Source organism: Oryzias latipes, chromosome 6, assembly GCF_053564925.1.
Source record: "Oryzias latipes strain Hd-rR chromosome 6, Olatipes_Hd-rR_3.1".
In the NCBI taxonomy this organism is placed as follows: Eukaryota; Metazoa; Chordata; class Actinopteri; order Beloniformes; family Adrianichthyidae; genus Oryzias; species Oryzias latipes.
The window spans coordinates 29604779-29628411 of record NC_136242.1 but is presented as its reverse complement, the minus strand read 5'-3'; the positions used below and the strand labels follow the sequence as shown (position 1 = coordinate 29628411).

The 23633-nt window shown below is 40.1% G+C and overlaps 2 protein-coding genes across 3 annotated transcripts; both read right to left on the bottom strand.

Annotated features, from left to right (window-relative positions):
- Window positions 1-578: 578 nt before the first annotated feature.
- Window positions 579-1673, bottom strand: LOC100125455 (uncharacterized). Its single transcript, NM_001104902.1, has 5 exons — window positions 1639-1673; window positions 1419-1474; window positions 1202-1351; window positions 696-1134; window positions 579-629 (listed from the first exon to the last, which is right to left on the bottom strand). The coding sequence occupies exons 1-4, from the start codon at window positions 1641-1643 to the stop codon at window positions 704-706; spliced, it is 642 nt and encodes a 213-aa protein (NP_001098372.1). The 5' UTR covers window positions 1644-1673; the 3' UTR covers window positions 579-629; window positions 696-703.
- A 2066-nt stretch (window positions 1674-3739) lies between these two features.
- Window positions 3740-4899, bottom strand: LOC100049341 (uncharacterized). Of its 2 annotated transcripts, none has more exons than XM_011475852.4 (4): window positions 4747-4899; window positions 4537-4592; window positions 4320-4469; window positions 3740-4252 (listed from the first exon to the last, which is right to left on the bottom strand). In XM_011475852.4, the coding sequence occupies exons 1-4, from the start codon at window positions 4749-4751 to the stop codon at window positions 3822-3824; spliced, it is 642 nt and encodes a 213-aa protein (XP_011474154.1). In that variant the 5' UTR covers window positions 4752-4899; the 3' UTR covers window positions 3740-3821. The 2 variants fall into 2 exon arrangements, with proteins under 2 accessions (XP_011474154.1, NP_001098225.1); NM_001104755.2 differs by having other exon boundaries at window positions 3744-4252; window positions 4537-4595; window positions 4747-4788.
- Window positions 4900-23633: the final 18734 nt, after the last annotated feature.

The window sequence follows — 23633 nt, the reverse complement described above, 5'->3', positions numbered from 1 at the left end:
ATGTCTGCAGCCCTACTATTTTTAAAAGCCTTGTACTGTATAAACAGGACTACAGATTTGCTTATTCTTTGTCCCAACTCTACAAGAGCAATTGAGTTAAGCAGAGACTTAAACAAGTGTGGTCTAGAATCGACAAGCAGCCTTAGAGACCCTCAATGACACCAAAACATGTCATTGCTGCAGATGGGTCAAAGCTCCAGATAAACCTTCAGATGTATAGACAGTTTCCATTGACACTTTTAGATCAGTGTTGAAGTTAACAGAAAATCATAACACAAGTCACACACAAAGTGACTAGCCTCATTTGACATTTTCAGAGGGAAATTGCATCCCACATCTTTGGAATGGTCATTAGTATTCAGTGCCTAAACCATGAAGACAGTAGTTGGGGCAGGGCAATTTCTCCAGATTCTTAACATTAAGCATCTGAGATTTTTAGTGTTGGGCAACATAAAAGGGGGGGGGGGGGGGGTGCATTAGCCAGGTACTGAATGTTTAATGCAATGAGCAGGTTGAGAAGACAGTTACACCAGCAAAATTTCAAAATGCCATTTTAAAATAGAGCAAAACTCAGACATGTCAGAGGAAACTTTAATTTCACATTTGAAAATATCAGTAACCCAGGAGACCTGCAAGATAAATCCAGGGATTTACAACCAGCATCCACAGTAATGCAAGTTTGAACCGGCCCTTACCACAGATCTTAGCGGCTTCCTTTGGCTGAACCTTTGCCCTGATGTGACTTGCTGGGGTATGGGAACACTGGTTCTTGAGGAACACGGGGTTCTGTTGGGGTGTAGCGGAACTGACTGAACAGCAGCCGTTTCTGGTTGTAGCGAGAGCGAGTCTTGGAAGCGTACACTTGATCCTCCTCGCTCACTGGAGTGAACTCTGGCTCGTCCTCGTCGTCAGATGAGGAGCTCCAGCTCTCCTGTTCAACCTGGTGCTGGCTGCCTGGAGCTCCAGACTGAGCGCCCTGGGAACCAGAGTGTTGAGATCCAGAACCAGAGTAGCTGCTGTCAACACCACCGTAGCTGCTGTGACCACTGGACTGTGCTGGTCTCTGATAAGTTGGCTTGGCTGGCTCTTGTTCAGGATAGGAAGCAGAGTACCACATGGGAGGACTTCCACTGCCTGAAAAAGCCAGGAGAAGAGTGAAACCAAGTTAAGACCGCAACCCATCACCAAAGTAGAGAATTACCCCCAGTTTGAGGCTCCGGGCTGTAAGATCCTGGGAAGGTGGGATAACCACCATACTGTCCAGAAGGCTCTTCATAGGATGGTCTAGATGGTTCTTGCCCATAGTAAGGAGGAAGCCACATGGAGCGAGGGACTGCCATATTTGGGACACCTGCAAAAGAGGGTCAGGTGAAGCAGCCACAGCTGAACTGCATGGATCTGGTTTTTTGCAGCCTTACTTCCTTGGGGAAGGCAGTTGATGCTTCCAATCATCAGGAGACAAATCCACAACACCCTGTAGACAACAGTCCAGACCAAGCAGAAATGTCAACCAGTGCCACAGATCAGACATGAGGCAATTCACATAGGCTTTTACAAAATTAAAGTTTAACAATCACTTCAGCCAAACAAGAGCAGATCTGTAAACCACAAAGCACCATCATAACCTACTTCCTTTACCTCATTCTGCTGGTTGCTATTGACTGATGCCCAAGACTAAACTCAGTGACATGTTCCAATGCCTTCATCCTGCTGCTTATATCTGATCCGCAAAGCTGATTGGAGAAAATTGTTAAGTGGAAGCAGCTGCTGCTTAACAAGAATAGTCATCCATTCTGTTTCATTGACCAATCCCATCTTAAACCTGTCACCAAGTTCACATGAACAGAAGTTCTTAGACAAATATGTTTTGTTTTGAATGCCTGGTTAAGCCAATGTTTACAGAATTAAATGATGTGTTTTGGATCAAAAATATTTTCTCATTTCTAAAATTTTAAACGTTTACTTTAACAAAACCCCAGAAAAATCTATACTTCAGAGTCTTGTTGCAACATCTCATGTCAAAAACATTTTTTTACTTTAATTTTTCACATCTTGGTGTCATGTGCTTTTTGTTCTTACACATATATTTTCAGTCAAAATAGTATTGACAGCAATAATTCTGTATTAAAGTTGAAATAACAACCTAAAGACAGAAACAATTCTTAATGTCATTACTTTCATTATATTTGTTTGAACTGAAGAATGGTGTGTACAGCACATGATTTTGTAAGGCCTTTTGTAAAAAAAACATTTTCTTTACAAACTTTAATGGCATTTATTTCCGCCACATTTTAATGAGGAGAAAATTCCTTAGGAAGATGGTGTACGGTGCTGTACTTGTTAGCGATCTTGCTTCACAGTGAGAAGGCCCTGGTTTGAATTCTGGCTGGATCCTTTGTGTGGTTTGCGTGATTTCCTCGAGCATGCGTGGGTTTTCACACTCTGGTTTCCTTTCTTGGTTCAAAAACAAAGGCTCATGGGTTAATTGGTATCTCTCAATTTCTGCTAGGTGTGGCTGTGAATGTGTGGCCTTGCAACAGGCTGGTGAAGTGTTCAGGGTGTATCCCACCTTTGCACAACAGTAGCTGGATTGGCTCCAGCAACCCCGTGACCCAAAAAGGGATTCAGTGAGTTCTGAAGACATGGAAGGATGGGTGGGAATTTTAATACGACAGGTTAGAAACATCTAGTTCTCATTTGGTCCATCATTTAAAAAATGTTTGGCGTTTTCTTTGGTATGTGTAAAACTTACACAAATTTGAAAGATGAGATCTTCCACATTTAAAATTAATGCAACTCAATGGCAGATAACATTTTAAAAATTGATTTAAAATAACATCCAAGTTTCCACATTTGTCCTGAAGCGTCAGGTGGTTCATGGGAGTAATATCCAACCATGAGATGGCAGATGGTCCAGCTACATCTTCACTAACATTTTTCCATTTTTAACTGTAAAAAAAAAAAAAGTCATGGTCTCAATAGTTGAACGGTTAACCTTTTGGTTGGCTTAAAGTCCCCTTGCAGAGGTGACCCCAGGTGAGTTCCACTTCACTTCAGTGACACCTGAATCAGATATCAAAACTGGCACCTTTAACAGCAAAATCAAGACTATTGCATGAGAGCTGTGCAGTTAAAGCATTTAGCTTCAATGGTTATTTGGTTCAACCAAAAATACAAGCTTAGAGAGTCAAGTGCAGCCCCCCTGAACAAATTCGGAAGCTTAAGGTAAAAGTTGTGCAAAACAAGTCTAAATTGGCTTCTATACATGCATTTACTTTGGAATAATCTGATTTAATACTCATGTACTAAAGTCTTAAATTCAGGTAAGATTGAAGGGCCTATACCATTCCTAAGCATTTCAGAGTAAACCATACAACCTTTGGCACACAATGGGTTTTTTTGCAGCTCATTTTCCTAGCCTCAAATCTCCGAAGCACAGACCTTCATTCCTTGTGTGTGTGTGTGTGTGGGGGGGGGGGGGGGGGGGGGGGCACCCATTTAACATAGAGTCAGTGTTGCAACGATCCATCCCATTTGTCGCGCAAAAAGATTTAAAATGGAACTTTTGCAAAGATGGATGTGCACATCAAAGGGGAGCGTTTGGCCAATCACAGCAAGGTCAGTGGAGAAAGCGGGGGTGTATCAGAGGTAAAGTGTTTATTTCCAGTGTACCACCTTCAAAACTGAAGCTTGTTAAGCTACATCTACCCCACACAAGTTGAAGTAGAGCTTGAGACAGTTTTCAGGAATGGTATTTTATTAGACTGGTACATGAAAACCTGCACAGCAGTCATGGATTAATGATCCTGAAATGACAGATCCTAGCGGCTGCCCTTGGCTGAACTTTTGCCCTGATGAGACTTGCTGGGGTACGGGAACACTGGTTCTTGAGGAACACGGGGTTCTGTTGGGGTGTAGCGGAACTGACTGAACAGCAGCCGTTTCTGGTTGTAGCGAGAGCGAGTCTTGAAAGCGTACACTTGATCCTCCTCGCTCACTGGAGTGAACTCTGGCTCGTCCTCGTCGTCAGATGAGGAGCTCCAGCTCTCCTGTTCAACCTGGTGCTGGCTGCCTGGAGCTCCAGACTGAGCGCCCTGGGAACCAGAGTGTTGAGATCCAGAACCAGAGTAGCTGCTGTCAACACCACCATAGCTGCCGTGACCACTGGACTGTGCTGGTCTCTGATAAGTTGGCTTGGCTGGCTCTTGTTCAGGATAGGAAGCAGAGTACCACATGGGAGGACTTCCACTGCCTGAAAAAGCCAGGAGAAGAGTGAAACCAAGTTAAGACCGCAACCCATCACCAAAGTAGAGAATTACCCCCAGTTTGAGGCTCCGGGCTGTAAGATCCTGGGAAGGTGGGATAACCACCGTACTGTCCAGAAGGCTCTTCATAGGATGGTCTAGATGGTTCTTGCCCATAGTAAGGAGGAAGCCACATGGAGCGAGGGACTGCCATATTTGGGACACCTGCAAAAGAGGGTCAGGTGAAGCAGCCACAGCTGAACTGCATGGATCTGGTTTATTACAGACTTGCCTCCTTGGGGAAGGCAGTTGATGCTTCCAATCATCAGGAGACAAATCCACAACACCCTGCTGACAACAGTTAAGTCCATAAAGCAATGCTGACCATTGATAGACAGGAAAACATGTGCTCATTGTCAAAGTGCAAACTATTTTGGAAACCATCAGAGGGAGGAAAAAAAGAGGGGGGGGGGAAAAAAAACTCATCTTGACATGAACTCACCTCATTCTGCTGGATAATACTGACTAATACCCAAAACAAAACTCAGAGAGCTGTACTACTGACTCCCAACTGCAGGAGCTGCTATTATCTGATCCTCACACTGACTGAAGAAGATTGTTGAGTGGACACAGCTGCTGCTCAATGGTGCAAGTCATCCATTGTTTAATTTTAAATGCCTTGTTTTTAAGTGTCTACTGTTTTAAATTAGATAATTTTCTATACCCAAACTAAAGAAAATTTGGTTAAATAACATTGGCTTTATTTTACACAAATATATCCAATTCTTTCTATTTTCTTTATAAGTCTGCCAGGTACAGTCTCACACCAGCAAAGCAGTGAGTGTCACTTCAGCCCTGGTGATGGACAGGTTAAACACAGCACCCGTTTCTGTTTTCAAGAATAACCTTAGATAATAGTGATTCAGTGGAATGGCTTTTACCTCAGTGACAGCTGAAAGCACCTTAAAACAAGCAAAAACAGATTAAATTCTATTCAATTTTGCTTATATAGCCCAAGATTAAAACAAAAGTCATCTCAATGGGCTTCATACAGATAGTTGTATCATGAACATGAAGTCATAGAATTCAATAGTCAATGGCTAAACTTAAAATAAACTGACTAAGCTAAACAGGGCATCTCTACCTTTAGACCCTCCTTCTCAGATGTTAACCAAAGAACCACTGCAAATAGAACAAAGGCGACTTTGAAGTCAGAGGTGGAACTGAGAACCAGCAACAGCAGAGCAGATTTAAACATGTCAAATCTTTAAAAGGCTAAATTAAAACATCGACAAAGTTGAAAATGAACTGGTTTTAATGTGTCTGAGCTATAAGGGGCACATGTGGCCCAACTCAGGAACAGTTCAGATTTGACAAATGAAAGATACTCCATCGTTGAAAGAGGCATTCTGACTCTTGGACCACAAACAAAGTGCTCTCATGTCCAAAGTGCCAGTTCAGAATGAGCATCTTCCTGCAGGAATATAATCATTGGTTCCCGTATGGTGTCAAAGACCCCAACCTTTCCATACATCAGACCTTGAAACTCAAAGGGAAGCCCAGGGCCTGATGGGAAGTTATTGTATGTCTCTCTCTTCATGTCCATCTGACCCTAAAAGCTTTTTTTCTTCTTCACTTAGCCAGCATTAATCCTCAGGCTGAATCTCCTTGAGGCCTGATGTGGACGCTGATGGAGATGGTTTTCTGTCATCAGCAGCTAGAGGACAAAACCTTCAGTTTTCTGTCAAAAGAAGGAAGTACTGTGGGTTTTTCTAGATTTGTTTCCCACAAATTCTGAAGTTCTTCACCATTTCATCATGTCAGGACCAACTTGAACTAAATACTTTGTGTTTGAGCTGAAGAACTCAATGAGAGCCTTAAGACGTATTTAGATCAAGAAAACTGATGATATGGGAAAATTCCTAATGTGAACTGGACCATAGACTTGTGCACCACAAACTATCTATTTACTCTAAGCAAACACTGAATTAGAATTTACAGTCTGCTTACAGATATCTAATGGTTATTGCTTTACATGTCTATGTTCAAAAACCAATTCCCTGATCTCTGATAATTTGACCATATACTAGAACTCTACATGCTCTCAGATTGTTGTGGGCCTGATTTTAAATGTTGTTGTTTGTTTATTGTTTTACACAGAACAAGCACCATCCTGTCTCAAGAAACTGGGTAACATCTGGACCCCTCAGGTCAAAACATGTGGAAGAACTGACAAGCCGGATACTAACATTAGGAAGTCTTTGCCTTTGCAGTTGCATCTCTAAAAGCAAAAATGTTTTTCAAAAATGTTCATTTACTGTGATCCCAAATATATAAGGGAATTTTTTCTATTTCACTTGCATCTGCTCCAATTTTTGAGTTTTAGTCAAGTCTTTAAAACTCCACTTAAGGAGAAATTCACAAAGATGGTTTTAATGTGGTTAAATAGATGCAATGTGAGCAAATGCTCCAATATTTCTCTGTTAGCTTTTAAAAACTTTACTTTTTCTGTTCTTATAGACAAATGAAAGCAACAGAATCAATGCAGCATTTATTGTCTTTGCCAATAAAACAGTCAACATGCCAAATGTTGGAACACAAAATTTTTCCCAGCATTAACTGGAAGACAGGAGAGAAAAGAAGGAAAAGCAATGCTCAGGTGGAAAACAATCCGTTTTTCTTTTGATATTGAGACCATTTAGCACTTTACAGGCCGTTTTAGGAGTTTTTCCTTACTGAGTAAGAGGGTGTAAGGGCAGTGATGCCCAGTTTAGCTTAGTCTGTTTAGTTTAGTGATCAGCTATTGAATTCTATGACTTGTATGAAGCCCATTGAGACGACTATTGCTGTTGGATAATGGGCTATATAAATAAAAGTGAATTGAATTTAATTGAATTAGAAATTTCCCTCTAAATTGTGGTCAGGACTGTTGACGTGGAGTAAGCCCGCCCCCTTTTCCCTCGACATTGCTGACAGCTCTCTGTCTACACATTCTCTTCCTGCCTTTCATTTTCCATCATCCCTTGGTTTACACTCTCTCCCCCTAGCCTACAGTCCCTCACAACTCCAACCTAACATTACCGGAGCTTTGAACTCAGTCACAGAATTTGCAAGCAGCTTTGGAGCTATCCAGCCTTACAGTTCTGTGCCAGATGACAGCTCAGACGAGGAAAATGAAGACAAGAGGATGAATCAGAATGAGGCTGAACAGGGAGCTTGTGTAGAGAGTATTTTCTAAGTCACAGACATGATCTTATGCATTTTTTTGTCTGCTCCTGTTTCACAACGATTTGAATTAATAAATACTAAGAAATTAAAATTTGAGCTTAGTTATTTAATCATCAGAAAAATGCCACAACAACATAAAAAAGTACATTTTTATGGCAGTGAGTTTTTAATCCATTGGGATCAGTTAACAATAACAGTTCTCTGTTCGGGATGCGATTGTCCATGTGGTTGGTCTTTTCTACACAGATGGACTTGTTGATCAGCAGCTGACTCACAGCAGGACACACACAGTCCTCATAACTGGTCTGAACTCAGTGTCACATGATTCAACTCTGCCAACTGACAGAAAAGGAGGATGGAAGATGAATGCAATCCACAGATAATGCAGAGAGTCTGTGGGAAAGAGACACGTTGGCTGCTCAGTTATTTAACAGCATAGCAAATTGCCCGTCAAGGCTAACACAATTCAGAAATGCTTGAAATCTAAAGCAAAACTGGCCAGAACACTAAACGATTTATTCTGTCTATCACTGCTCAGCCACTTTGCACAGTTTTGGGAACAGATGTGTTGACGTAACACAAATGCCTGTTTTGGTTGTTTTAATTTTTTCACTTTCTGTCTAAATATATTTTTGTTTGCATTTTAGAAAGAAGGGTTTATTGATTTGTGACGGTCAGCAGGAGACACTTTGACTAGAAGCCTTTTTATTCTTGTGTGCATTGAGCAGATACGAGCTGCCAGGTAAATCTGTCTACAGATGTGCCTGTTACTGTTAACCAGGTCATGGTTTTATTTGATGGTGAGGAATCTGAACACACAGTGCAGACAGTCATGCATGATGAAAGTGAACAGCCTCTAACTTAAACTAAAACTGGACGTAAGCTGTGGTTTCATATCCTGTTTTGCTGTTATGCATGAACCGAAACACACAGATGACATGGAATAAGCCAGCAGGCAGAAGGCCCAGCTTTCACCACAGAGGTGCTGAGCATTTCTACCTAGAGTACATTCCCCTCTGACTGGCATGCAAAGAAATTGTGAGTCCAAGCATGAAAGGTAAACAGAGGCAAATTTCTGCATTTTGGACTTCAGTCAAGTGCAAATAAAAACCAAAAGAAAAAAAACATCCAGAGATATTTTCACTCCATCAAAGAGGCAGAAGCAGAAGATTATCAATCTCACAGAAATAAATACTTTAATTCAAAACAAAGCACAGTAGAAACAAGAAACCAATATAGGAGAAGTAATGTGCGTTTTGCATGCAGAGGTTTGGTGGTGGGTGAAGCACAGGAAGTTTAATCAGCCTGAGTCTCTGCAGCAAGGAGGAGGAAGACCTGTGAGGAAGAGAAGAGAGTGGGATGGAGGGCAAGACTTTGACTCTGTTTAAAGAACACTTTGGTGTGATGTTTCTAAAGATGGAGACAGAGAGTGCAGACCGTGGCTCTCATGTGAGAGTGTTTAATGAATGCGGAGGCCAATCTAAAAGCATCCTTCAGCTGTTTCGTGTTAGATCAGATGATGGGACACATGGTGCAGAGGATGTCATTGATGTGAGAGGGGAGGGTGGCAGACGGAACATTTCTTCATGTGTCCTCAAGTAAAAGTGGGTTTGTTTGTTCTGACAACCGGACTTGTGGAGATTCCTGCCTTCGATTTTGTTCTTTTCCCATTGGATTCGTAGTTATTTATTTGTTTAGTGCTTGGTCTTTTTTTTTTTTTTTGGTTTGTTAAATAATTTTATCTCTGTATGACAGGTATCTATTTATCTCTGCATACATCCTTGCAGCAACTAAGCAAGAAAACATTCAAATTTCTCTTCAGTTAGGAAAAAACAAAGGCTGGTTTTAAAGCATGGCGGTGGACGTTTCATGATGAGTTCACACCAGCCTTGGCAACATACGTTCAAGCGACCACTTCCAATGAAAAGGATAAATAAATGCACAAAAAGGCGTTTTGGGCGTCCATGTTCAAAACTCTGGACCTTGTTTTAACCCATGGTATAGAGATCGGCCAGCTGAGTGTCCTTCCTCTTAACCCCATCATTTCTGATCACTTTCTGATTACCTTCCAGTTTACATTAGAACATCCTTCTGCCCCAGTGAATAAGAAACAGCCTAGAAGAACCTTAACTGACCGTTCTGTGTCTGAGTTTAAACACACGGTTCAGCCAGTACTTAGGGATATTCTGAGTAAATACTCTGAGTCCAGCTCCCATAGCATCAGTCCTAGTATAAATGAGCAGTTTGTTAATGATGCCTTACAAGCCCTCAGGAGTACTCTCGATGTTTTTGCCCCCCGAAACCTAAGTTCGTTAGACAAAACCGAGTAGCACCGTGGTTTAACGCTGAAACACGTTCTCTTAAACAAGAAACCCGTAAGTTGGAAAGAGGATGGCGCCGCTCCTGTTCAGAGCAGTCTCTGGATATCTGGAAACATAGCCTATTAAATTATAAGAAAGCTCTGCGTAGAGCTAGAAGCCAGTACTATTCAACCTTAATATCAGAGAATGGAAATAATCCAAGATTTCTTTTTAGCACTATTGCTAAATTAACTCGCAGTCAGAGCTCAGTAGAACCACATGTTCCTGTTTCTCTCAGCTCTGATGATTTTCTTACATTTTTCGATAGTAAAATCTCAAATATTAGACATAAGTTAGATCAAGTTATTCCTACTATCAGCCCAGAGCAGGCTGAAGCGACAGAACTGGAGGCATCCATAGAAACCTCTGTAACATTAGACTGCTTCACTGCTGTGGATCAAGTAGAAATAGCATCAATTATTACGTCCTCCAAATCCTCAACGTGTCTGTTAGACCCAATTCCCACTAGACTTTTTAAAGAAACTTTTCCCCTAATTAATGATTCCATATTAACAATGATAAATACTTCTCTGGAAACGGGTTACGTGCCACAGTCTTTTAAATATGCAGTTGTTAAACCTCTTCTGAAAAAGCCCAGTTTGGATCCTAGCAACTTGGCCAACTATAGACCGATATCAAACCTGCCCTTTATTTCTAAAATCCTACAAAGAGTTGTAGTTAAGCAGCTTTACTGCCACCTACAGGACAACAGCCACTTTGAAGACTTTCAGTCGGGTTTTGACTGGTTGTTTACTCTAAATTGTCTGTTGGTGTATATGGGTGTGTTATCATGACCCCGAAGAAGTGATCAAGTAGGTTAAGAAGGTGGATGGATTGGTTTGGTTTCACACCAAGCACTAATAAAATCAAACCAAAACCAAAGCAGATCAAAACATCTGGAACCCATCCAACCTGAGAGGGAAGCTACTTTTGGCCGTTTGTACCTCATTGTCTCATTCCCTCCCCATAGAAGCTGGTTTTAGGTGAGAGACTCCAAGCAGAGATCCATTATCAGCCAAGGAACGACACCATACTGTTTTCCTCATTAGAGCTACTTCAGGTTAACAGATGCACAGTTCCATCCCAGCACCCCCAGACTTGAATACAAACAACTTTAGAGGGTTGCGAAAAGCAAAGACAGAATTTTGAGGAGCCCAAATTTACAACCTCGCTTCTGTCAAGGAGGGTAACCCCAGCAGAATCCAGCAGCGACCACAAGCAAATCTGGCTTACTGTAAGCAAGGAGAACCAAGCTGTGGCTCTGGATAACAGCAACTGAATAACTCAGCAGGGCAGGGATCCCAAAAGAATCCTTATCATCAAAAAAGGTTTGAGGAAGGATAGTGTGTGGCTGTGAAACAGGACGCATTCAGCTGCATCATGTTTAACAGCCCATTCAAAAGAGTGGTGGAGACCTCAACCGCCATTCAGCAGCTTCATCTGGAAATAGGAAAAAAAAAGGTATAAAGCCAACATTTCTCCTGTGCAACAGTGATGAAGGAGCATACTAGTGTGATTAGTTTCAGTCATTCAATTCAATTCAATTCAATTTTATTTGTATAGCCCAAATTCACAACAGTCGTCTCGATGAGCTTCATATAGGTAATTGAAAAAGTTAAACATAAAATCAAAAGGATCATGAATACATAGAACCCTCCCGGTTTTGATGTAAAGGGAAACGTTTTCATTTGTCTCTGAATGCAGAACAGTTGAGTTTTAATGTACCACTTTGTACTTTAGAAAAATCAACGAGCTTCAACTGTTGCAGCTAAACAAACTTAAGCTTAAACATTTGGTTTGATCCATCTGTTGATCTCTGTTCCCCCTTAACCAGAACTATCCCATTCTTTTTGGAAAGTGCTTATTCTTTGTTTTTACAGCTGAAAACTGTGGCTGCAGACATGGAGAAGTCTAATTATCATTCCAACGGTTTCACACTTGGCTGCAGACTACATCACTCGTGAAAAAAGTTCCCCAGTGAAGAAGCGAGGATGCAAAAGGCAAAGATGGAGGTTTTTGGGGCCCTAAAGTAGATCCCAATCTGTACGTAGACTTCCAGTAAAATTTTGTCTATTAAAGTTGTGAGGAGAATTAGTGACAGAGAGCGACCTGAAGGAGGGGGGGGGGGGGGGGGGGGTCTAACACACATATAGTCCAGACATATAGTCTGACTAACTGCAGGCAGCATGACCTAAGATTTCTCAGTAGCAGGCCAGGAATCCCATATTTACAGAGCAGCCCGTCCTCCCTCACAGGACAACCTGAAAACAGAGGTCAAATGCCTTCCCCAAATTCATTAGATTCGGACCAGTTGTGCAAACTCTCATGACCTCTGCTCGACTCCAGCTAGGGACCCGTTTTGAACCTTAATGTTGGTCAGTGACTGATTGACCTGGGTTACTTATAAAGAGCTTTTTGGATGTCTCATCCAGATGCGTTCATCTGTCATCTGGTGGACATTAATCTTAGTTTTTTATTTTCAGGTCTTCTTTCTCTTAGTATTTAAGACTGAAAAAGTGGAAGATTTAATTAATGACAGTGAACTTTCTCCAGAACAGACTAAAGCTTTAACAATAAATAACTAATTTTTTGTTATCATTCATATTCTCTGAAAAATAGCCTAGAATTCATAATTTCTTCCAAGGTATGTAAACTGTAGACTTTTCATTGGAAATGGAAACACGTTGCTGAGGCAGGTGTGAACACAGCATGAGACTTTATAGAGCATCTTCATCCTTGCAAAAGCGTGGAGACTTAAAAAATAGAGAGCAATCCACTTTTTCTGACCTCAGAATCCAAAGTATTAAACTTCCAGCAAACTGCTTAATGAATGCTGGAGGTCTGTGCAGCACACATGATCACAACATTGAGAAAGAATGCAGACAATCCTCTGCTGATCAACCTGGAAACCCTGAACCCACAGGCTGCACTAGGTTTTCACTTTGTTGGAGAAGTGTTGCTGACACACCTCCACTGACAGTTTTTCCAGTTCTGGTTATAAAACAAGCTTTTGTTTTATAGTGAGGCTTTAGAAATCATTGTGGTTCGTGGATTCTGGTTTCTTTAACCAAACAAGTATATACTTTTACTACATCTTACTCCCTTCTTTGTTTTGAATGTAGAGGAATCACTGAAATATGAGAGAATCTAATACCAGTTTAGAGGCTAAAGTTTGTTTATCTCATAATGACGTGACACTGAGTTGGTCGTTTGCTGTTTGTTAATGTTGCCTGACATCCTGATGGACACGGGCAGCGACATGCCACAAAAAAAAAGGATAACAGGACCTTTTTGAGTGAAAACATGGAAGGATTTCATTGCTCCTGCCAGCTTCAGTCTTCTGAAACACCTGTTTCTAAAACACTGCTTTATTTTTTTTACCCTTTTCCTACATTATTTTGTTCAAGATTGAAACTGCTCAGAGTTTACAATGTTTTTGAATCCTTAACGAGAGATTACATGGCAGGAGTGCAAAGCTTTGACATTTATGGTCAGCAGACGATGCTGCAGGGATTCAGAACATGCTACACTAATGAAGCTTTACTATAAATAAAGGCAGGCGAATGCATGACGCAGACAAAGACTCACAGGAGTTTGGGAAAGACGGAGGACAGAGGCCCGCCTCAAATTAGCAGGAATATCTACAATGGAGCTTTTCTCTCTTTTAAAGAGGATGTCTGACTCATCAGAGAATCTCGTACCACCAATTTGCAAAGTCTCCCAGGACAACAAGCACACGGTCATCACAGGAATGTCCATGCAGGTGAGCAAATAAAAGACACCCAAATAGGACCTGAAAGTGCTGCACAGGTGGCATGTGGGCGTGTCAACGGTCGCTTGATTCTAAGGAATGCTTATTCAGAGGTTCTGCTAAAGCAAAGCTGAAACTTAAAAATGCAAATGTAATAGAAGAAAAATAACAATTTTGATTCCTAAACACAAATATATCTAAAATTATTGTTACTATTTTTTAAAATTTATTTTACTTTTTTTCTTTTAAATACAAGTCCTCTGTCGTTTCTCATTTCCATCAATGGTTCGTCAGTCTTTGGTGCTTAACTCTCCTCTTTACAGAATAATGTGCTGACAACTGTGATTTCAAAGTAAGATAATTATTTAAAAATGAAGTACAAGTCATTTTTGAGGAATTAAAGAATAAATCTTCACATTTATTGCCAGATCATCTCTTTACCTTGAGAATATGACTTAAATCTTGTATGATTCTGGATCATTTTCTGCCTTATCCTCAGCTGTTACTTAAGCAGTTACATAACCGATGGTAGCTAAATATTCCGCATTTATCGCTTTTTGCTTGAATTAAAGAGCTCTGCAGATTTTCAGAAAACAACCTGACAAAATGATGAAAGGAAAATCATTTTTTCAGAAGATTTTATTCCTACTCCTGTTATATCACTATGTTACTGTTAAAGATTCTCTTCATCACATCTGTAAATAAAAAAATGGAGAATACTTTAAAAAACAAAGCCATTGTAACTGCAGAGGAGCTGCTGCCAACATTTTACAAGGGCAGCTTCTGTCTGAGAACCTCCCTTTCTTTGTGAAAATTGATCTTTGTCATTGTTCTTAGCTCCTTTTGAGACATTTCTCACAGAGTAATGTGGAATTTGTGAACGTCAGAGCCGAGCATCAGCAGTTCTTCATTACATTTCACATCTCAAATGCAGTGACAGCCGAGAAACACGGACTGCAGGTTAAAAGTACAGAGTGTTTTTTTATCTGAGGGTAAAATTTGATAGTATATTGAATAAGCTTTATAACAGACTCAATATCCATTTGCCATTAAATACACAAAACATAAAAGACTTAAGGATAAAAATAAAACACTCAAACAAGTATAAGAACAATGACATAAAAAGTTTTTTTTTTAAAAACCAACGTCATAAAAGTATAAAAAACAATGACATGGGAATATAAAATAATGACATAAAAGTATAAGAACAGTAAAATAATCGTGTATCATGAACTTAATAAAAAGATCGTAGATCGACCGTACCAAAACCTCCAAATAGGGGATTGGTATGAAAGTGCTGTGCTTTACATTGGTGGGAGTTAAATTGATTTTATTATTTGAAGCATTAAGACGATAAATAAAACCATAAATAAAATGTCTTAATAAAGCTTGGAGAGTATTAACTCTAGCACCAAGAAACGAACTTTTGCACTGCACCACCGAAGCTGTTTTAATAAAATTCTTAGGGCATAAAAATTAAAATACAAAAAAAATTCTGGAGGCAAGAGTACATAGTGTATTTTCATTTTAACCCTTGTGCTATCTTAGATGACCCCCCCTTACATTGACGTGTTATCCCTACCATGACAAAGGTGGATAAAGGTGGAAAGATGTCATGTAATCAGGGTTACATGGTTACAAAATCTTCCACCTTTATCCACCTTTGTCAAGGTAGGGATAACACGTCAATGTAAGGGTGGGTCATCTAAGATAGCACAAGGGTTAATCGAATGTAAAACTAAATGGTCCTTTTATTGTAGCAGTATTGACACAGCCTGGAACTCGAGTCACATCTAATAAAAGATACGTGTGAGAATTCTCATCTATGGTTGATAGATTCACCTGTCACAGCACATTAAATAAGTTCTTTCACATTTTCCAACACATTAACATGTTAAAATGTGCCTGCCTCACATATTTTTCAGACCAATCCTTTTGCAAATGTTGCAGGCTGATATGGAAAAACAGGAACAATATATTTTGCAGAAATACTTTTTGATTCATTTGATTTTTCAAAAGTAACCACAACTCTGCTGCATATCAACTCTTGAACTTCTAACCAATAATTCTTAGCTCAGTCACAGACCTGTCAGTTCATAATTTGATTTTAAAGGTTGCCACAACCTTCGGTTATAGTGATTAAGGGACCGTTGGAACCCACTGTTGCTCGGTGTGAAATATTCTTTAGCAGTCGGCAAGAAAGCAGATGGGCCGCCCTGCTCCTCATCTCCGCTCCTCTCCTCAGAAATTCCCATAGCACCTCCCTCGGACAAAAAGTCTCATACAAGCGTCTTGAGTGGTCTGAACTTTTGGGATGAACTGGAGGAGTCACATGACTGTAAAAAAAAAATCTGCAAATACACGAAATCGCGAATATTGAAACGCAAATAGGCGGGGGAACACACGTTAGCGTCAACCTGGCGGGCTTTGGTTTTAGTTCTGTTATGCGTTATGTCCCCAAGGAAAGGCATAAAAGATCATTTTCTACTTCTACGGATCCATCATTGATCCATTAAACTTGGATCGATTCAGATTGAACAACGGATTTTATCAACCCAGCCCTGTATAAAACAACAGTGTGCAGTCTTTGCAGAATCCCAACAATTAAAACATGTTATAATTAAACTTAAAACATGGTGAAGACTGAAGAAGCATCACCATGGCAACAGCCTGGGGTGTATGTCCATGCAGCAGGAAGATAGTCATCACCTCACAGTCAGGGTACAGCAGTGTTTCTCAGGATTAAAGTTACAAAGCAGCCAGCTTCTGCCCATTTATCAGAGAGTGAATGTGGCAGGGTAATTCAAAAAAACGACATCCCTTCTCGCACTTTCCTCCATTCCATGAAAAATGTGAAGCGAAGATATTTATATGGAAATCTGCCTGCACTTTCATTACTTTTCATGAAAGGGGATATTAATGAGGTGGATGTGCAGCAGTTAAACCGCATGTTCTGGGTGAAAGCACATCCATTCATGAGAGGCTTCAAAAACACAAACAGTCCTGAACTATCAAGTCTTCAAAAAAAAAAAAAGGGACATGGGGACAATTCATAAAGTGGTCCAGTGCATGATTATCCATGGATTTGAAGACACCCAGGTAGAGTTTACAAAACTAGAACTGCTGATGCCACAATGGGATCTACTGATCTGCCCGGAATAACTGTCTCTTCATGAAAGATGTTACAATTTAATATCAAACAAATGGTGCACATGAGATCCACCCACAACCTCCGCTTTCCTCAGCCTTCGCTTAGTGTCACCGGGGGCAAACGAAGTCTGCTTGTATAAAATTAGAATCACTGCACACAGTTTCTTCCAATAAGTTGCTCCCACACACTGTTTGATTAGCTAACACAATGCTGTACAGCTGCAGTCTGATTGTATTCGTTCATGCAGAGACGCCTGGTATTTGACAAAAAAAAGATATCGGGGGGGAAGGAAGACAAAAACTTCATATACATTTTTTTAACTGAGCTGAATCAAGAAAAAAACCAAGAAAGCAACAGGACAGGCTAAGCAGAACTTAATATAAACACAAGAGAAAACAAACACCAAAGGAGGATGTGAGCAAGATTGACAGAAACTACAGACTTAGAGATGACAATTTTATGAGTCAAGAAGAAAACAACAGAATAACAAATGAATTTTTTTTCTTTTATTGAATTTTGGTCTTTTTATTTGCCATTTATCACTAAAAAGGTTATGTAATTTTCATGACATATACATTTTAACTAATAGAGATAGAATGTTAAAAAAAAGAATCCCTTGTTTGATTTCAATGAATAGATTTGAGTGGTGCAGAAAATACGTTGCTGTCAACAACAAAAGTTCCCCTCAATACTATAATGTAACCCTGGTTGCCCATAACAGAGGTCAAAGGTTTCCTGTAGGTTTTCAGCAAGTTGTGTTTGGTCCATTCCATGCAGATCTATTCCTGGGGGGTATTCCAGGAAGCAGGTTATGCTAGCTCCCACGGTAAGTTTGAGGCTAAGGAAGTTGATAACCTCAGCTTTCGGTTCCAGAAATGGAGGTATGTTTCAGGGTAGGTCAAGTTGCCATAGCAACTCATGCTCTGAACATAACCTGGTCGGGAGCAGGTTTAGTTGAAGGTTAGTTTGTTTACAGAGAGGTGAAGCAGCATGGCGTGTCCATTTGAAGATGATTTAGTGGATGAAGAAGCTCAGATAATACTTTTCCCACCGTGAGAGGATGATGAGATCACATATGGATGTTGGAAAATTCAACTTTTTTACTTTGATCCAACTTAGTTATTTGCTTCAGTTAAGATAAATCATTTGTTTGTTAAATCAGTTTAAAAATAACACGTAGTTAATCGGACAGTCACTTTACTTTCATTCAAATTAATTCAATTAAGTAGATGTAACTTTGGTGCTGCTGTTAGGTCGGCACCGCAAGGGATTGTGGGATACCATTTCCTTTGCCTGTCTGGACGGATTTTGGTTTAAGTGTGGCTTTTTGACCAAATGTGTTTAGTTGTTTAGCTGTTTTACTGTGTTTTTCCATGTTTTGCTGAGTTATTTTGTCCTACTGTGCTTATGTCTCTGCACCATGAGTGAGAGTGAAGGAGAGGATGATGAGTTTATATAGCACCCCTACTGAGCAATGCTGTTACAATGACGGAGAATTCTTTAATGAATTTGTGCGCAATGTGCATTTTTTTCTCGTCCTTTTTATTGTTATAAAAATGAGCATATCTGCCGGCTCATACTTAAAAATATGAGAGATCAAGAAATATAATTAATTAAGATTGAAAAATTATTAATTGAATTGGAGTAATATGACATATAGTTAGATAAATACATAAATTTGAGTTGTATAAACAATTATTGAGTTTTAAAGACGTAAGAAATTAGGTTGATTAAATTTAACTCAATTATTTGTTACCAATAGAAGTAATTCATTTAAGGTGGCAAAATTGGATAAGTTATATATATATGCGTCACAAGGAAAATGGAAACAAGATCAGAAACTTGTGCGTTTACTTTGTCTGTTCTTCTACTACAAGCAGAAACTCTTTCTTTTGATGATGCAGCCGTGTTACTTTTTTGATGGACGTATAATCTTCATACGACGTCATTAAAATCTCAGACTTTGTCTCACTAAAGTATTGCGCTCTCTTTGGTTCTCCGCGCGTTTCCATGGTGACTCCGGTAATCGGCGATCTATTGAGAATGTCTTTATGTACCTTCCGTGCACGTGCGTTAACCCAGGGTTACTAAGTCGAGCGTAATTACGCCAACTCATATCCGGTCTTCTGGAACCGACATACCCAGAGTAAGCAAGTTCAGGCGGATTTCAGCCAGAGTTCAGGCTTAAAGTCAGGCTAGTTTAAACATGCTTCCTGGAATACCCCTCAGAGCTGGGATGTTCTGGGTCTGTTGCTGGGCAGCACAGACTTTCAACTCCCTGATGTTTGAAACTGACTGTACCACTCCAGGGGGGTATTCCAAAAAGCAGGTTATGTGAGTTACCACGGTAAGTTTGAGGCTAAGGAAGTGGATAACCACAGCTTTCGGTTCCATATTATAATCTTCATACACCGTCTTTGAAATCTCTGACTCCGTCTCACTGAAGTATAGCGCCTTCTTTTTTTCTCCATGCGTTTCCATGGTGAATCTGGAATTCGGCCATCTATTGAGAATTTATGTACTTGCCGTGCACGCGCATTAACCCAGGATTACCAAGTCTAGTGTAATTACATTAACTCGTATCCGGTCTTTTGGAACCGACATACCCAGAGTGAACTAGTTCTGGCGGATTTCAGCCAGAGTTCAGGTTAAAAGTCAGGGTAGTTTAACCCTTGTGCTATCCTAGGCACTTTAACGTTGGGAGTTGGGTCATCTAGACCCACTAGACAGTGCTCTGAACCTTTTTTCTTCAATGATTTGTGATCTTCACTGGTGTCCATGGATTACATGAAATCTTTCCACTTTTATCCACCTTTGTCATTGTAGGAATAACACTTAAAAGTAAGGGTGGGGTCATCTAAGATAGCACAAGGGTTAACGTGCCTTCTGGAATACCCCCTTGGACCTTGAAATGCTTTTTTTTTGTAGTCACTCCTTTGTTGTCCAGGTGATGTGGTGGCCCTCATTGTCATGCCAGAAGATCCAGCCACATTCCATTTTCAGAGCTCTTACTGGTGGTGATTTTGGTCCAAAATCTCATCATGCATGGCCCCACTCATCCTGTCATTAACAAAGGTCATGCATTCTTGCCACTTCACAGAAAAGCAGTCCCACAGCATAATGTCTCCACCCCCATGTTTCAAAGTGGGTATAGTCATGTAGCAGATGATCTGACAATGAACAACTGAAAACCACACACTAAAATACTCTGAAGATGGTTAACACAAATCAAGACAGCTGTGGATGATTATTAGTATGAACCTGGAGTGAATGGCAGAGGACATCTCAGAACATGACCCAAAACAGTTGATCTCTTCTCTCCAAGCTGCTTGCTTGTTGTAGATCTTGTTCCCAGTCTTTTTCAGGTCTATATTCTTGCCCCTTGTGTCCTTTGACAGCTCTTTGGTCTTGTTCATGGTGGAGAGGTTACAGTCTGTTTAGGGGCGTGGACAGGTGTCTTTTACCCTGACAAGAACCAGTTCAAACAAGTGTCATTAGTGCAGGTAACAAGTGGAGGATAGAGCTACAGGTCTGTGAGGGACAGAATTCTTGCTTGTTTGTAGGAGCCAAATACTTATTTTCTGCACTGTTTTAAAAATAAATTCTTTGAAAATCAAACACTGTAATTTCCTGGATTCTTTTTACATTCTATCTCTCTCCACCCCTGCATGCATGCATGCATTGTTCAGAAGTTTAGCATTTTGTTCAGATGCTATTTTGTAAATGCCAGTTGTAATTTATTTAAATAGATGAGAATCCCTCTGTGAACATCTGACTGTACTTGTTCAGTCTTCTTCCAAAACTGAAAGCAGGTTTGCTTGTGACTTAAAACAAAAAACAAACCATAATACAACAAAACGTGACTCAACTGAATGCATCTAAAGAAAAAGCTTCATTGGTGGTGTTTTTGCCTCAAAAGAACGAAAGTATGTAGTCAAGTGTCCAGTAACAGCAAGGTTCAGTCTTGTTACTGGACCATATCTTATTGTCGTTATTTTTTAAATAGTGTGTATCTTAAAGTTGTGCTGCATTGTTTTTCTTTGTGAATGCCAAAATCATTTGGTCACTTTTCCACTAAATACTCCCACTTGAAAATAAAGACCTTTGTTTTTATATAGTGTGTTATTCAAAAGACATGAACCTGAAGTCCAAATGAGAGTTTGACCTCAGAGTGAAGTTATCAACATGAATGTAGAACCATCTTTGCTCTTATTATAGGCTTATTGTCAGACTAGTTAGTATTTAGAGATTATTTAACTTAATGTTAATTTGTTTAAATTAAACTTAATAACTTTTTCCTTTAAAAGGCTGCTAGAAGTTGAAGCTGGGGTAACTATGGTGCTCCGGGGTTCTGTCCTCTTTTCTTTTCTACTTCTACGCTTCCTCTCCTCTATTCTTGATCATAATTCATCATTTAGTTCTCCATGCCTCTGTTTGGTACAGTGCGATTCATGTATTGTCCCTCTTTTCCTCTCCCCTCCTGGGGAGTGGGAGTGCTTCCAGACTCCTGTTGGCTCATCCGTATATATATATATATATATATATATATATATATATATATATATATATATATATATATATATATATATATGTAGTTGTAGATTTAGATAAGTTAATTCTTCTCTAAGAGTTCTGGTAAATCCGGATCCCTCCTTCATGTGGGCACCCCTGAGGTTTCTTCGTTTTTTGCAGAATCCGGTTTTTTGGGGAGTTTTTCCTTACCGCGAAGGGGGGTCTAAGGGCAGGGATGCCAGTATAGCATAGTCAGTTTGTTAGTTCATTTTAGTATTTTCCTATTGAACTCTTTGTATTCATGATCCTTTTAAGTTCATGTTTTACTTCGAAGCCCATCGAGACGACTGTTGTTGTGTTTTTGGGCTATACAAATAAAATTGAATTGAATTGAATTGAATTATTCTGAGAAAATAACAGCAGTATAAAGAAAAACATAAACTATCCCCGTGGAGTTCTGAGTGTGTGGGAGGCAGAGACAGTTCAGAGGCGTAGAAAACCTTTAGTGTTTCCTAATGAGCTTGAGAATGGAAATACTCTTTGCAATAGAGTAGAAAAGTGTGTGAAATTGGACAATCTTATCAAATCAAATATTTAATATTGTAGGATCAGATTTGATATGGATTTCTTAATTTTTTGTTTCCTTTAATATTCTGTCATGCAAAAAAAGTTTGTCCACAATACAGGAAGTTTCACTATCAATGTAGCATTAAGTAAGGGGTTAATGGCAGACGAAGTGTACATTTTCACTTTTTAACGCACGCCATGGAAGCTTGAACCGTCCGACACGAAGCGGCCATTTCTTCCGCGAAGTGCGTTAAAAAGTGATAATGCACATTTCGAAGGCCATTAACCCACTCATACCTTGGTCACTTACAAAAGCAATAAATGTTAACCAGTTTTTAGTCCTTAATTCTTGTTTTTTTCCGATTTGGATAGCTTTTCTCACAAAAAGCGAACTTTTTGTTATGTGCACCGCACCACGTAAAAAATAGTCCGTATCGCGCCACACCACCGCTGCAGTCAAGATTCGGCGATATAAAGCGAAATATATATGCTGATCTTACCGATGGGTTGCACAAAGCATCAGTTCAGAGAGAAAGTTCACCTCTTACCGCTTGTTTTTGTCCAAATGATAAAGCAAAAGGTGGTTTTAAAGAAGCCGGCGCAGTGCTACAAAACATTTAAGCTAGGTGGCTGGAACCTCTTTTTTTACCGCACGGTTATACTGTGGTATATCACTTTTTAACGGGCACCCAGCAGCCAATCAGAATCGAGTATTCACCCAGACCATGGTACAAAGTAAGTTTTACATTGACATGCACTAATAAAATGGATGTTTATTTCATCATGGATGCCTCGCACAACCACAGGCAACCATCCATCCATCCATCCATCATTCCAGTTAGGATCACGAAAGTCATTAGAGGCTATTCCAGGTTATACTAATCCTTCCATCCATTTTCTGAACCTACCAAAGGCCTCTTGGGGCCACAGAGCTGCTGGAGCCTGTCCCAACTATAATGTTTGGAGAACCAGCCAGGATTCAAACCAAGGCCTTCTCACAGCCAGGCGTGAGTGCTAACCGCTTTGTCACCGTGCAGCACAGCAGTACAAATGAGCCATTGCTATGCCCTTTTCTTGTCTATGGGAGATCGAGATGAACATGACATAACACATATATACATAAAAAAAAAAAATTGAGACACCCCAGTTTGGGTTACTTGGCAGTGGCCCCTCCCTTCTTGATTGCTGATCAACTCTGATCTTTATTCTAACTGTACATTAGACACGAACGGTTGTTTGGTTGGACATCACTGCCAACAAACAGGAGGGGCTCCACCCATCAATGTTAACTACACCTTAGTACACAGACTTCCTGCATCAACACAATATATTCACACATATGCTGGACAAAGAGGGTGGTGGTTCCTGATCTTTTGTTACATACATCAGAGCGTCCCTTGTGGGGGAGCCAGTCTCTAACTGGTGATGGTTTTAACTCTTGGGCATTGGCTGCTTAGGCGTGGTGGTCCTCTATCGAGGTGTTTGTCTGTGGGGGTCCCTGGGATTCCAATGACTCCATTTACTTTTCAAAAAGGCTTTAAGCCTAGAAATCTAGAGTTTTACTTTAATCCCAATGAATTTTGCCAAAATTAGATGATAAACTGTGCATTAAAAATTAGACCAAAAGTATTAGACCTCTTTGTACTACATTTGAACCTTACCGTAATGATAAACAACCAGTAAACCTGTCTGTTCTATGCTGCTTCATGGTCTTACCCCCCCTCTCACTATCACCCCTCCCCTCTCTAACATCTTCTTCCCTTCTTTCCTTTTCCATCCGGTCCAACACCCAAAATTTTCAAACATGGTTGAAATTAATA